Genomic DNA, 16,802 nt, shown 5'->3' on the forward strand with positions numbered 1-16,802 from the left:
TTGAAACCTATGTAATAGGGTTTTCTGATACGCTGAATCTGACGGTGTGATTTTCATTAAAATCCTTTCACTTGTAGGGGATGTTTCCCCCCTCTTTAAAAAATCGAGTTAATTTTCTCAGGCTCGTAGCCTTTGATGAGTAATACTAAACTTAATAAAATTTATATATTTAGGATCAGCATTATAAACACATTCTTTTGATACATTTATTGACATCAAAATTTCGTTTTTAAAAGTTTCGATTACTATTGAGCCGTATCGCTTGTTTTTTTATTGTTTTTTTATTACGTATATGTTATTACGGATATGAAGGGGTTCTCCCCTTAGTCAATACCACGCTCTTTACGTTAAAAGTTAAAAAAAAATTTGATTAAAAAACCCCTGAATCACAAAGGCCGTTTAATTAGAATAGATAGCTCTTTTGAAAGCACTAAAAAAAAACTCTAGCGTACAGAGCGAGGTATTGACATAGAGGATAACCCCCTCACATACGTTATAATTTATGTTCGTTTTAAGTTCTAATATTCCTTTTTACATTTAAGTTGAAAAAACTTGGTTTTTTTTTAATTTAATTTCTGATCGTTTCTTAAATAATTCTTGGAAATCTGGCACCCCCTTCATCGCACTTTCCCTTTCCCGCAAGAATCATCCGCCAAGGAAATATTCTCCAGAGCAACCCCCTCCTCTAGCCCCCCCCCCTCCAGAAAAAATCCTTCCTGAAAATGGTTGTATACTTCCCAATAACCAATAAATAATGCTGGCAAGTCCGGCGCCCCCTTCATGGCAATTTCCTTTTCCCCATGAAAACTTCCTTCATGAACAGATCCTCCAACATAACCACCGACCCCCCCTTCCCTCCCACTACCAGAAAAAAAAACTCCTGAAAACTTCTGTATACTTCTCAATAACCAATACTATATGTTAACATTGGGTAAAGTTCATAACTTTTAGCCCTCCCTCTGGGAACTTCGGGGATTAAGTCATCCTAAAAGACATATTTATCATATTTTCGACCATGCTGAACAAAATGGCTATCTCAAAATTTTGATCGGGTGACTTTGGGAAAAAAATAAGCGTGGGAGGGGGCCTTGTTGCCCTCATTTTTTTTGGGTCATTTAAAATGGGAAATATAACTTTTATTTTCGGTTCAAATTCGCCCTCCAACTTTTTCATAGGACAACTGGTGGGTAACGACCACCACTGGGGAAACTTACCAAAAAAAAAAAAAATAAACACGCTAACGGGATATTTATTCTGGCAAAAAATTCAAAATTCCAAATTTTTTTATATAGGCGCTTTAAACCTCTAAAGCAGGGTTATGTTATACTCTGAATATGATGGTGTGATTTTCATTAAGGTTCTATAACTTTTAGGGGTCTTTCCCTCTTTTTTTGAAAATCAGCCAAATTTTCTCAGGCGCGTAACTTTTTCTGGGAAGTACTAAACTTGATGAAAGTTATATATTTGAAATCAGCATTGAAATCTGATTCTTTTGATGTATCTATTGGTATCAAAAACCCGTTTTCTAGAGTTTCGGTTACCATTGAGCCGGGTCGCTCCTTACTTACAGTTCGTTACCACGAACTGTTTGAAAGTCGCAAGTTCTTAAGAAAGACTTCTCATTCAAATTCAACTACCGCTTTGTTTGAGCAGTCTCTTCACAAATAAAGAATGGTGACAAAAAGTCAGGCTTTAGCGTAAACAGCGAGGGTTGAGGAAGGGGCAGCCCCCCTCATGTACGAAATAATTCCTGTTAGTTTTAAGTTTAAATTTTTCTCCTTACTTTCATCTGAAAAATAGCTTATTTTTTCTTATTTAATTTCTGACCGTTTTTCAAACCATACCCAAAAATCCCCGCCCGTGTAAAGTTTTCATTTGAAAGTTTCCCCTGGAAAATTTGCTCCCAACAAAAAATTATCCCCGTGGAAAATTATGCCACTTCGGAGAGAATTATCCCCCCCCAAAAAAAATACTATATGTTTCTCCATAACAAATACTATATATAAACAATGTGTAAATTGCACATTTTACAGTCCTTTCATCAGGGTCTGTGGGAGGTTTGTTTTTTATCCCCAAACTCGTAGTTTTTTGGTTTTTGAAATATGCTGGATCAAATGGCTGTCTCGAAATTCTCATCAGATGATTTTGGGAAAACAAGAGGCGTAGACAGGGGGTGCGGGGTGGGTTTGTTGCACTTCTGTATTTTTGGTTACTTAATAAAAGCCCTAGAACTGTTGATCTCCATTTAAATGATCCCTCTCAATCTTTCAGGACTATTGGTGAAACACGATCACCCTTGGCGAAAAACAACAACAAAATAAACAAGCACACGCGAATCCATATCTTTCTTCAAGTAAAAAATACTGAATTCCACATTTTTGTAAATAGGAGCTTGAGACATCTGCAGTGTGTTCTTTGCTATGTGTTCTTTAATGTGCTGAATCTGAAGGTAGCCTACGGTTTTCATTAAACCTTTTCGGTTTAAACCTTTTTGGTTTCATACCTTTTTCAAAAATCAGGCAAACTTTCTCAGGCTTGTATCTTTTGATTTGTAAAAATTAAATTTAGTGAATTTTATATATTTGTAATCAGCATAAAAGTTAATTCTTTTGATGCGTCACTCGTTATCAAAATTCCGTTTTTAGAGTTTCGATTACTATTGGGCCGAGTTGCTCCTTTAGTTCGTTATCAAAAACTGTTTGATGGAAGCTATATTTTTAAGGTATTTCTTAAATACGCATAGTTTCGTAAAGCGGCGTTCACATGCGTGTCTAGCTAGAATCCCATGTCTAGACACGTGTCTAGCCAGACTTCAGTGTCTAGGCAATGACCGTTGACAAGTAAAATTCGGTGCTTAGCTAAAACTACAAACTTAGTTTCAAACAAATTACAGTTGTCATTTCTAGCCAATCAAGAGAACTTATGCTGGCGAAACTTTAAAAATTATAATCCCTATTTTTACTGTCACAAAATAATGGATTTGATAAGCCAAGCAATTGCCTTAGTGTGCTTCACTATTATGTCTGGTGTTGCATGTTTGCCTAAAATGAAAAAATCAATTAATGAGAAAACAAATATTAAATTTCAGTTTAAAAATGCAAATATAGATGATGAAAATAGTGGAACTTCACATGATCTGATTGGCTGTAATCGAAAATCTTAGACATTGAGTTCTAGAGTCTAGAATTCAAAGTCTAGCCAAGCGCCTTGTCTAGCTTGTCTAGCTAAGCACCGAATTTTACTTGTGAACGGTCGTTGCCTAGGCATTGAAGTCTGGCTAGACACGTATGTAGACATGGGATTCTAACTAGACACGCATGTGAACGCCACTTAAGGTGAAGTCACAAAACAAATTACAGCTTTTTAGCTTGCGTGATGGTTACGAGATATATCATCTTCTTGTCTGACATATGATATGCCAAACAGTTTTTTTGTTATTCCTGCCCAACATAGGGATCTTTCATTCTCAATTTGTATATATCCTCTTATTACCCTAATATTAATATCTAATACACTTAATTCCCTCATCTAATTTCTTAGGCCACTAGGCTACTTCTTATGCCAATTCTAAGGTCACTAGAGGCCACTTCAAATAACTTTGTAGAAATGTCTCCAAATCACTACAAGTGCAATTTTTCACATGACAATGTTGATGGATATCCGTCTCTGGCAAAGTCTCTAGAAAGTAAACCAGGTGAGAAAAAGAATGGTTACCTTTCAGTAGATTACATCCACAGATGTTAACGCAAACAGATTTGATCTGGTCAAAGAGAAAAGAAAACAGGTGAATTTGAATGGAACGTATTTTCTAATTACAAATTTTGAGTTGCTTTTTCATGGACAGAGGCATAAGCAGAATTTGTTTCTGAAGATATCAATTTATATTTTTCTACAAGAACTACCCTTTGTAAATTAGTTGGCTGTACAAAGGTAATGGATACAATCGCCGTCTCTGATTTTGGCGATCTCTGGATAATAAAAAGATTTTCAATTCTCAGAGTTTTTGATTTTCAGTTTATGGCGGAGATAACTCTAAGGAAATTTGGATACTCACGCACGATCCAGAAAACACTCGATAAATGTGCTTAATGTAAGATCCAAGATAACCGGTTTCATAGCGACAAAGACAAATGACGGGTGACAGAATACATTGGACTTGTATAATTTGGGCTAAATATTTGCACACTAGGGGGGAGTGGGTGGGTGTAAGGTTACGTTAGGTTAGGTTGGGTTAGGTTAAGTTACCCCCCTCCCTAATTTGCAAATATGTATCCCAAACTATATTATTATATAAATTAAAATATTATGTTTTTATCATGTTTTGGTATATCTTATTATTAACCTAAATTCATTTCTCGAGTGTGTCCTGGATTTCACTGAGCACACAAATTTGTCCTCACCTTTTCCCTTCGTTGTATAAGTACTAGGGAATTTACCTCTTGAATAATTTTCAATTCTGAAGACCCTCAAAAACAAACCTAAATGGGTTTATATTACGCCCTTTAGTTTCCGTAACCGATGTTCCAAAATTCTAGAAAATGTTTGAAATATTTGTTCTTCCTGTAGACCACAGTTCATATAATTATCCAGTAAGCTTATCGCAGATCATTTCTGGTCTTCGTTCTCGGTGCGAACAAAAAGCTCCTCCCACTTCTTTCTGCATTAGCGGGTTAGTGTGTTGACTCAATGAGAAATGGTTGCAACGTGCATTATTCGTAATGGCGAAAGCAGAAAAAACTTGGTGAGCCAGCCAAGTGGTTTGCAAGTGTCCCATCTCACAGGTATGACTTAATTTATATACAAATTATGACTTAATCTATTATTTACATACAGTGGACTCAAATGATTGGCCTATGTAGGATTTTGTAAAAAAGGAGGCGGGGGATTGATGAAATTTGTGAAAGTAAGGAATTTGTTTCTCTTCTAATAACTGGTGGAATAGGTGTGATGGTTTCAGGGGAGGATCCAGGATTTGTTTAGGGGAGGGGGCGCAAAGTAGGTTGATCCGACAAACTTACGTTAGGAGTAAGTTTAATTAATGCAAACTTGCGTTAATTAGGTAAATTACACTGCTTTAGACTGCTTTATGGGGGTAACCCTCGCCCCCCCTCTGGATCCGCAACTGGATAGTTTATAAATTTTTTTTCACGTCGTGATATTTATTTTCTCAGATTGTAGTTCCTGTGATATTTGAAAAATCTAGTTACCTGTTTTGGCGGAGAGCCTAGATAAGACTAATTTTGTTTTCAATCAATGTTTTCCTATGAAATGGGCAGACCTTTCCTGAAGTTTAAACAATAAACACCTCTGTTTGAAAATCTTTGCACTTTCTGAATTTAGATAGCGATAAGGGTTCCTGATTGTGACCAATTTTAGGACTTGGGTTCTAATTATTATACAACAATGCGAAGCACCAAATATCATAATCAAATGCCATCGCTTTATGCCAATGTATGCAACGGCCATTTGGCCCGCCATTTATATATATATATATATATAAATATATATATATATATATATATATATATATATATATATATATATATATATATATATATATATATATATATATATATATATATATATATATATATATATCTATATATATATATATATATATATATATATATATATATATATATATATATATATATATATATATATATATATATATATATATATATATATATATATATATATATATATATACATATATATGTATATTTATATCGGCGCGTACAAACAGCTCATCTCATTTGATCTGCCATCAGCGGTCCAATTACCCTGGAACACGTATTTTGGCAGAAACTTTCTCAAAATGCCTTTGAAACCAACTTGAAACTTCGAAATCTATTTTTAATTCCTAAAAACATCTAATAATAACATTGCACTACTAATTACCGATTTTCATGTATGTATTGGAATAAATTAATTTAAAATTAGTTTCTTCAAAATTAGTGTTCCAACGTTGAAGCCAAGTTTCGCGTTCAAGAGAAATCTGGCTTGTCTACCCGCGAAAAGATCTAATGTCGCTTATGTTTATAGGTTCTCTGGAGCACTTGCACCTCGGTCCGGGTTTTTATAATGGGTGAGATAGGGAAAGATCATACTGCTAATTCTATAAACTGTGACTCCGGGACACTTACTAATCTCATCACCGCAGAGGAACCGTTTTGGGCATTTCGACCGTTTTGATTAAAATGCCAATCTTCACATTTTAATCAGATGCCATGAGTGGCTGGAAGGGAAGGCGTCAGGGGCGTTTAAGGGGTGTCAGATGGTCTCCTGATCGGTTTTGGTCCTTAAAATGGGCACTAAAACTGTTGATATATGACCAAACCACCCCTCCCACAGGTTTTTACGATCACCCGCTCTATAGGAATGTTGCTTGGTGATGCTCAGATTTGCTGCACTCTGAGACCAGTTTATCTCGGCGGTAATGTGCTGCTTATACAGTTTATTCATTTTTCAAATAATACGAATCATCTTCTTTTTTTGTTCTTATAGTACGATTATTTTTCGACTGTCTAAAGTTAATCTTCAATCTAAAAAATGAAGATAACGAAACAAAAAGTGTAATACAACGTAAAACGTTAGGAACGTTTAGGGAAATTATTATACGGTCCATAGAATAGATAGATAGATAGATAGATCGTGTATTTCAAAAAGCCCAAGAGCCATATACACACAAAAAATATGAAAATAGAAAAATTACAACAGAGCAAATTACAAACACACATTAACATGAATACATAGCGAAAAATACCTTCTGGTAAAATACAAAACAAAAAAAAAAAAAAAAACTTTAATTACATATAATTAATAAAAATTAATTTTAAAAAAATTTCCTTATTTTTAATCCCTTATCTATGTACGCACCAATACGAAATATTGTGGTTGGATTACTACTTTGTAATATATTTGGAAGCAGCAAAACAATCCCATGTAAGTAATTTTCCCTTAAATCAGAGAGCACCGGGCACTTTCGGAGAAAATGGTCCAAATCTTCGTCCTCATCCCTACACAGAGGACACACATACCGACCATCAGGATGTACTATCCCCCTGTCGAACACCATTTGTCTGCTCTGGATTGGAAGGCAATTCGCCCTAAGCTGAATCAATCGACATAAAATCATAGCCGGTAAATTGAATTTAAAATAAATTTCCTCTCCAAACTAGGTTTACCCTCATTATAATGATTCAACATAGCAGAATTTAAAACCAGCCCTTGCCAATACTGAATTTCTTAATCCTCTAAGATAAATTGTACCTGGCTTACTAAATTTGTTGGTAGATCACGGGAACCAAGGCCGTCATTCCAAAAGTAAGCCATTCCCACACTTTCTAGTAATGACCTAATTTGGGATGGCCACGACTTTTTCGAATCATAGCTCAACATCTGATAATAAGCATCACTTACTATTCTGTCTTCATTGCACCTAATGATCTTCAACCAAAATCTAAGCATCAAAATAGACCTACGTAGTTTTAACGAAAACAGGCCGATATCAGCTTTCAGAACCTGTGAATGAGTTATCTGATGTAATCCAAACAGTCTTTTATAATACTGGAGCTGGAGGGACTCCAACTTGTGTGCCGCTTCTCCACCCCAAATCTCCGCTCCATATTCTAATACTGGTAAAATTTTAGTAATAAATATTCTTTTGTGCATTTTTAGGTTTTTAATTCCCATTATCGTCGGATTTCTAAGAATTGCAGACATGGTCACTTTGCCTCTATTAATTAGTTCATCAACATGAATCTTTAAACTTCCATTTTCCGATAAAACAAATCCTAAATATTTTATTCTTTTACTTACTTTAAGTTCCTCATTATTAAATTTAAATTTATAATTATCTTCGCCACTTGTTTTCCATTTTTTAAAAATAACAACTTCACTCTTTTCAACATTCAGCCTTAGTTTTTTCATCTGCAAATAATCATCTATAAGACTAAAAAGCGTCTGCAGATCTTGCGGTGTGCTAGCCACCAAAGCAATATCATCTGCAAATAATAGTAGTGATAGTTTATGGGTCCCTAGACTAATATTCGGAGCCCATCTATTCTCTAGATAATCAACAGCATCATTTACAAAAATGTTAAACAATTTAGGAGAAAGAGTGCTGCCTTGTTTTACACCCAGCTTAATATTAAAAAACCTAGAAAACCTGTTACCAACTAACATGATTCCACTCACACAAATATACATACTCACTATCAACCTCACAAACAAATGAGGGAGGCCAATTCTAACCAGGGCATCCTTTAATAGCTCTCTGTCGACACGGTCGAACGCCTTGTGGAGGTCCAGAAATCCCACATAAAGACAAGTTTTTCCCTTTCCGTATTTATCAATTAATGCCCTTAAAAGAAATATTGTATCTACCGTCCTGTACCCTGTTCTGAAACCTCCTTTTTGTTCATGTATTATATTATTTTTATGTAGCCATTTAGAAAGCCTTGTATCTAGTATTTTCTCCACTATCTTACTTAAAGCAGGGACTCGCGCTATTAAACGATAATTTATGTGCAACTTAGGGTTACCTCTCTTAAAAAGCGGGATAAGCAATGATCTCTTCCACTCATTTGGCCATTGTCCTGAAGTTAACACCTTATTACAAAGGAAAACAATTATCGACATAAAAATTTAAAGAAAATTCTTAAATAACTTTATTGGTGCACCATCGACACCCGCAGCCGAACCTCCTTTTAAATTCTTGAATACAAACTTGACCTCATCATTACTCACTTCCCCTACTAAATCATAATCATGTTCCTTCGTGGGATAAACAACCATCTCTGTGTTATGTTACCTCTTGTAATTCTGTGCAATCACCTTCCATGCTTTCTAGGTAATCAGGCCATGAGTTGGCGTCTGGAGCCACCTGTGTCTTTCCTTTTTCATTTCCAATATCATTCCTCATATAACCCCAAAATTTCCTTAAATCTTTATTTCTGAAATAATTTGCAATACCCAGTTTCTTCTTAATCTCAAACTCTTTTTTTTCCTTTTAATTAACCTTTTATAATCTCTTCTTTTATCTTTATATTCAGCTAATCTTAAAATTTTTTCTTCAGGTTTATCACATTATTTTAAAAGATTAAATAAATATCTGACCTTTTCTTTCATTAACTTACACTCCAAATCAAAATATCTCTCGTTTTTATTTTCTTTTTTATTCAGATTACACGATGCTGCACAACTGCATATTATTTAATTTAACTCCATAATTATACCATGTATATCTTTTCCATCTTCTTCTAACGCTTTCAACTTATTTGTTATATGCAACTTCATAAGCTCCCTTTTAAATTTTTCAAAATCATTATCATTTAAATCATATCTAATTCTTTTTCCTAAGCCCTCTAATCTAAGCTCCCCATTAGATAAATTTCTAACTCGAGGAACAACATCCTGAAGCTTCCCAGTCTTCAGCTTAAGCTTAATAGCTCTATGATCGGATCCAACTAAATCTAGTACATCAATATCAATCGATTCAGGTACAAATTTCGTATTAATCAGCACATAATCTACAACACTTGGAGCTGGGCCCAAAAGGCAAGTAAACTCGACCAGACCCTTATCATTTCCAAAACTTCCATTCGCAATGATCAGACCATGTTCCCCGCAAAGCGCCAGGAGCTTTCTTCCCCAAACATTTATTTTTCTATTTTCATCCTTATTACTTCGCGGTAGTCTACAACAAATTGGGACCAAATCCCCTAAATATGGGATTAATAAATCTGGAACCTCAACCTCAACGCCGGTATAAGCATTGAAATCCCCCATAAAAACGTACTCAAAATCACTATAACTTTCATGTATTAGCGACAATTCATCATCTAAAATTTACCAAGTATTTTCTCAATTATAAGAACTATTTTGTGGAGGGATATACACAACGCCCAAAATTAATCTCTTCCCACATTTAAAACGAATACGCAGCCAAAGTAAATTTTCAGAATATACTACCTATGATATCCATGAAGCAACACAAATTTGAATCCCCTTCCCCCGAAAAAAAGGGAAAGTTTTTACAAATGTGTAGTTTTAACTGTGCAGTACCTACTAAAAACATACTCAAAGCCCCCCCCCCCCTCCAAATGGAATCCCTGCTATGAGCTAATCCAAATCCTAGCCAATCTCTGCAGAAAAAAAGGTATTAATAAAAAGAAAATCAACATAAATGGAAACTCCTTAGAAGGTTGTAAAAGGAGAAGCAGAAAAAGTACCTGTGCAGAAGCAACTTGTTCTCCGTTTCTGCCAGTGATTCGAAGTCTTACTGTAGGTGCAGGCACTACAGCTGTTTCTTCTTTCAGTGCAGGTATTCTTCCACTAATGGCTAGTTCTAAGTTGCTTGATACTGTGTAATTCTTTAGAGTGTAAGAGCATCGCAAAGAAAGGCCAACATCTTGGGTAGTTACGATTTGGTCATGATTCTTAAAATAACAAGATAAAGCTGAGCTGGGTAAAAACTAATTTACTTAAGTAAATTAACTTTAATTTTTTTCATTATTCTTTGGTGGGTTTTGGATTAGACATTGCCTAAATCCTGTAAATAATACGTGAAATGAGATCAAAGCACTGCACAAGAGAAAAAAAAATTCCGTCTTTCAAATCACATTCTGGTCTTTAGGAGGTTTAAGAGCGTGGTAGCCCGACACTTGTTTGTGGTAAAATTTGCTATTTCGAAGTTTGGGACGATTACTGATTTTAATTTCTGCTCGTTTGAGATTGGGTAGTTACAATTTGGTTATGATTATTAAAAGAACAAGATAAAGCTGAGTGAAACGAATTTATTTAGGTAAACTGGCATTAATTTTTTTTTATTAATATTTCGTGGGTAATTTAATTGGGTAAACTGGCTTTAATTTTTTATTATTACTTCGCGGGCTTTGGTTATTTATCTTGTAAATAACAGGTGAAATGAGATCAAAGCACTGCAAAGCACTTTAAGAGCGTGGTAGCCCGACACTTGTTTGTGGTAAAACTTGCTATTTCGAAGTTTGAGACGATTACTGATTTTAATTTCTGCTAGTTTTAGATTGCCTTTTATTCATTTTTAGTAATTTCTATTCGTTTTATATGACTTATTGGATGGATTTATTTTTGCTCGCTGTAGGTTTTAATACGGATAATGAAACTTTTTCAATTTAGTCAAAGACAAATCTAACAGCAAAAGCAGCTTCAGAATATTTTCATTATGACAAGTACTAAGTTACCGCATCCAATTTGCACATTTTAAAGAACTTTCTAAAGTGAGGTGGTGGTGGTCAAATTTAGAAAAAGTGTATTTTCTCAGCTATTTTTCGATTTGTCATTTGGCAGAGAAAGTCTTACAACAACTCAGTTGGGATTCCTCATTACTACACATGGGCGCCATTAAGGGGAGGCAGGGGAACGCACGCCCCCTCCCCCTGGCTGAATGATGTTTACATTATTTTTATTTTTTTGTCCGGAGATTTCTATTATATAGCATAAACAGTGCCAATTAAACGAGGTTTGCCCCCCCCCCTGGAACTCAGCTTATGGGCACCCATGTTACTATACCCCCTATACCTTGGAGTGCTTATACATTCTGATAACAAGAATGTTTTGAAGATATAAGACTTTTTCTTTTACCTATATGTTTTAGAGTTAGGGGGCATTCAAGCTTGCAGGAAAAAAGAAAAAGGCCATAAAAAAAGTTTATAGTTCCTGCTGTAGGCAATATTCGTGAATTGCATCAATGAGCAATTTTAGATGCCGTTTTCTTCACAATGAACTGGCGCTACCCTGCAGGTTCCACCGCTGCTGCTACTGCTTAGTTATAATCGTCAGCAATCATTTCCAGGGCTGTTGTTGTGTGGAAAAATTGCCAGAAAAAATAGCGGGTTGAATTTTTTTCAACCCAATTAATTGCTTAACAAAGCAACCAGATTTGCCTAACTTAGCAACTAATTACAATGACAGATATTGTTTACGTGTGAACATCTGCGTGAGCCAAGAGTAAATCCTTAAATGATGAAATAGCATTTTTTTTTTTTTTTTTAGAGGTCTATTGATGATGTCTATTTACCGAAATAAACATGCAAAGCTGTGACAATAAGCCAACTTACAGGGACTGCCAGATGTGTAAGTATATCACCATGTCATGATGTATATATAGATTATATTTCACAAGTTTCGCGGTACTACTGTATAATCTTGTGCAAGTTTTGGAAGCGACAAGATGACTGTCAAATTTTGCAGCCATTTCAACTTAGTAAACCATTTTTTTTTTGTCTTTTCATTCTGGTTTGGCTTTCCATTAATATCCGCGGCAAGTAGAAAGCTGCCAGAACAATACTTGCGAGCTTGCGAACATTACTTAGACTTGGAAATTCAATCCATGTTGCGAATGACGTGGAAAGTGTTACTAGCTAGTGGTTATTAGTGACGAATTATTACCCCGCGGCTTAAAAACAACTATGATATTTAAAATGACTAATTTATTGGAAACCTCAGTCAATATGTTTGGTAATTTTCACTACATAGTCTTATAAACCATCTTCGCTTTCCATTGGATATTCACGATCGTCAATTTCGTCCGTTGAGACACAGCTTGTAACGCTAATCCCCTTTACATTTAACAATGGTTTACATGTACACAACGCAATGTTTGTTCAAATTGGCGACACCGGTTTTAGATCATTTTTAATTTTATTTCTATTGTAGATGTTACCTACACTCTAATTTCTTATTGTGGATGTGTGTTCCTAGTATAAAAATAAGAGCTGAGAAAACTAGGGTCTTCTATTCAAAATGTTCGACAATGTTCATAGTTTGGACATAGAGTGTGAGGGAGAAGGGGGCAAACCGGGGACCTAGGTTCTTTGCAAGGTCCAAAATATCAGGTTTTGGTTGATTTCAAAACCTTCGTATTTTAAAAATGTCTAAATATTCAGTTGGAAGAGCGACTAAAATTATTTTAGTAGGTTGTAATATTGTATATTCATCACCAATGACTTTTTTAAGTGACCTTGAACATAGGTCAGAGGGACAAAGGGGAAATTTGAAAAGAAACTTCGGTTCCAGGAGGCCAAAACCATCTGAAAATAAAATTAGGGAAATGTTGTTTTTTTTCAGTTATGTTTGGTCAGGGCTTGGTAATTTTTTATTGCCTTTTCAGATGGCTGTATTATTTATGACATTTTTGGCTTTCTTCCCCCCCCCCCCAGCCCTTTTTATTCCGGAGCGTGTAGTTTGACTAAAAATACTTGTTTCCCTTTTCATCCCATTCGTGGACCAACTTATACAATCACTCGAATCTCGATTCATAAAGCACAAAGTTATTCTGAAATGCCTCAGCGGAATCCTGCCATCTTTTGTCGTAAAACAGCCTATTGGCAATGTTAAAGAACTGATAAAGTTATATGACTCAGATCTGACAAGCTCGGAATCTGCTATGAAGAGCTTCAACTATGGCGTGCTAAGTGGCTAAAAGTAGCTCCCTGTCTTTTTCAAAGACGGCAGTGCAGAGCCTGGCTGAGTGTGAGCGAGGAATATTTCCCAACGTCCATATGTTACTCCGCATTTTCTGTGTAATTCCCACTTCTACATCATGTGTTGAGAGGTCATTTTCTTCAAAGAAAAGGCTAAAAACCTATCTCCGCAGCCAAATAGATGAAGGCCGACTAAATGGTTTGGCACTTTTGAATGTCCATCGAGATGTTTCTGTATCAGTGGATGAGATTCTGGAAAAGCTTCCTCTTGGCTCTGCTCTTAGGTTCCAATTTGCAATATAGGGTGAGTCTCTGTTTCTTGATATGTGTGCTTTTGGTGTTTGTAGATGTTATGTAATGTAATGTGCCTTTTATCTTTTGTTTGAAAGGATTTGCCCCCCTCCCCCCGAAACAAATTCCTACGTACGTGCCGGGACAGGAGCACTTTTCTGTTCGTGGTGGGTACTGGTGAGATAAGAGAAGAATTTAATTGTGAATATTAATCCCAGTATTTGGTGTTAAATCAGATAGGTCATGTTTGAACCTTGTTTTATTTTTATTCAATTTATATTTCTTATTCTTCAAATCTATATTATTTACAAATATTTTCTTCTACTGGCGTTAGCCTCAAGGGTATATTTAAGCTATTGGTATATTAAGGTTTGTGTAAGACTGAACTGAACCGTGGGCTTCAATTGGAGGGGATATTTACCTACCCTAGATTTTTTCCCCTTCAGGATATTTTTCGTCCCCTCTCCAAACTTTGAGCATACAATTTTTTGGGAATTTTCAATAAAATGTCATTTTTGTATTTCCATTTAAAGTTGGAAAAAAGAAACATATTACCCTCTCCCCCCCCCGAGATTTCGAGAAATTGCAAGCATTAGTTAAATATGTTTCAACGCTAAGGACAACTTGTTATATACAGGACATGTATTTGTTTGACTGTTCTTCTTTTGACATGTCGTCAAAAGACTTGTCGTTTTTCAAGGTTTTCTTCTTTGGCCTTAAACAAGTAGATAGTAAAAGCAGTAGTAATCAGACTTACTTGGATCACAACTTCCGATACAAATTTCCCTGGCTCTTCCTGACTAACGGAACAGGAAGAATCTTGGTAGCCCAATTGGAGTTCAAATTCAAGAGACCTTGTTACATCATTAACACATGAATTCGGATTTAGTCGAGCATAAATCTTGCCATTAAAATTTCGACTTGCTTTAACTTTGACGATCATTTCACTGGCGCGACAATCAATTGTTACATTGAAACACGATGTTATTTCGTATGTCGAAGACGAAGGGACATCAAGGTATGGCTCCTGGAAATGAATAGATCCTTAAATATGTATCATTGGTAAATAAGTCAATCAAACATTAATGTAATTTACCTCAAAGCTGGACCAAAAACAAAGAAACGAGAACTAGCCAACAAAATAATCATGATTAAGTAGACTCTTCCGAAACAAAAAGTCAATAAGATGAATAAATAAGATAAATAAGTAAATCAAACATGAATGTACTTCAGTTAAAAGATGGACCAGAAAGTATGGGTAATTTATAAGAATAAGAACTTGCACTGTGTCGACAAAAAAAACGATCAACACCATCCACCGTTTTGCGACACTTAACATTTTTTTCAGTCTAATAACAAGAACAGTTAATCTAATCAGTGTAATTGATAAAATTGGGGTAGTGTTAAGTGTCTGATCTCAGTTCCTGACAAAAAAAAACGATTAAAAAGCTTGAAAAAATGTCGAGTACTGTCAAACTCTAGATGGTGCTGAAAGTTTTTTTTTGACGACACTAGCGCCAGTTTCCACACTTATAAGTTACCCATACTCTTCATGCTGAACCAAAAACAAAAAAAAACGAGAAGAAAAAAAAAGAAATATATTTAAAACCAGCAAACAAAGAACCATCCTTAAAACCCTTGCAAAGAGGCAAAACTTAATATTAGATTACTGATAGAAGCTCCTAGGAGCTTCTTTTCATGTTGTTACAGGCTGACCGCTTTACTGAAAACACAGAAAAAAAAACATATAATGATTTATATTTCAGACCTTGAAACTTGCTCGTTCTAACAAGATCGTATATTTAGGTCTTTGGATATTACCAAAAGTGCAGAATGTAGTCCATTCTAATCTATCTCTATTCGGACTATTAAATCGTATATGAAATACACCCAAGTTATTGTTTTCGCATAATTTTTGTTATTGGAAAGCTATGAGAAACAAAATTCGATACTTAATTCTGAAAATTTATAGAATTTAATTTTGTTTCATCAAATTAACACTGACATTTTTTATATGCACAAATACCATGGTCTTAACATTCAGTCATTTTTTCTTGGAGGGGGGGGGCAGTTATTAAAAAAAAACAAAAAGGCAAATTATATGGTAAAGGTGAGAACGTACATGAAAAACTGTGGAAATTTCGGCATCTAGGGAAAAGTGGTTGCTGACCAAATCTCCTAACTTATAGCAAAATTTCCAATAGATTTATAAGGAGGATCAGGGAGAATTTCCTTCCAAACCTGACTTCAATCTGAGAAATATTTATGGACCAAGGTTATTGTAAGGTGGGTGCTGCGGGGTGTTAGGTCGCTCGCGTCTTATTGTAAAACTATTTTGAGTATAATATAAAGCTTAACATTCACATACTTAGCTGAAAAGAAGAAGGAAGAGTAGGGGAATTCCCCCCAAAAAATATATTTGTCCGAAAAGCTCGTCTTAAAAAACGTAAAAAATGATTGCCCTAAAACTCTTCAAGGATATTTCAACCCCCATACCCCCCTCCCTTGATAAATATTTTAAGGGATGTACTTTTTCAGGGACGATCGAAGCATTGTTAAAGCAAAAATAATCCTGAATTAAAAAACAAAACTGGAGGTGGGGGATGGGGTGAGGTTGCAGCCCTTTCACCTTTGAGAGAGCACTGAATCAAATGCAGCAACAAACTGCAATTGCCCTTTGCAACTTTTGTCAATAGAAACAAAAACTGTAAAAACAAAGTTTGAGCTACAATATATGAATCAATAAAAATCGCTATTTATGTTGATTCTAAATATGCAAAAGACATTAATTTAAATCTGTTTATCAAAAGCTCTTAGTTTATGGAAATGTATCTAATTTTAGAACGATTGCAATGAAATATGTTATGAAATGAAATTTCTTGTTCTTCCAGAAAAGGTTGGTCACACATGCCTGTTGGGTTTTTCACAGGGGTAATCGTACCGAACCAGCAGCCCTAAATTATCGTTGGAGAGCTCACTCAAACGAAAATTTACAGATACCTAGTACCTTTTGAAGTAGCAAAAGAAACCAGAACACTTCAAAGT

At 35.2% G+C, this 16,802-nt stretch overlaps 1 protein-coding gene across 1 annotated transcript in view; it reads right to left on the reverse strand.

Annotated features, from left to right (window-relative positions):
• Positions 1-3,812: 3,812 nt before the first annotated feature.
• Positions 3,813-16,802, reverse strand: part of LOC148942135 (uncharacterized) — a 55,378-nt gene continuing 42,388 nt past the window's right edge. The window contains exons 5-7 of the mRNA XM_089103240.1: positions 14,515-14,784; positions 10,236-10,442; positions 3,813-3,968 (exon numbers count right to left, since the gene is read on the reverse strand). Of these exons, the coding sequence (XP_088959366.1) occupies positions 3,813-3,968; positions 10,236-10,442; positions 14,515-14,784 (633 nt within the window). The remainder of the gene's footprint in view (positions 3,969-10,235; positions 10,443-14,514; positions 14,785-16,802) is intronic.

This window comes from Artemia sp. Qi Xiang Cuo, chromosome 17 (genome assembly GCF_049724085.1).
Source record: "Artemia sp. Qi Xiang Cuo chromosome 17, ASM4972408v1, whole genome shotgun sequence".
Classification (NCBI taxonomy): Eukaryota; Metazoa; Arthropoda; class Branchiopoda; order Anostraca; family Artemiidae; genus Artemia; species Artemia sp. Qi Xiang Cuo.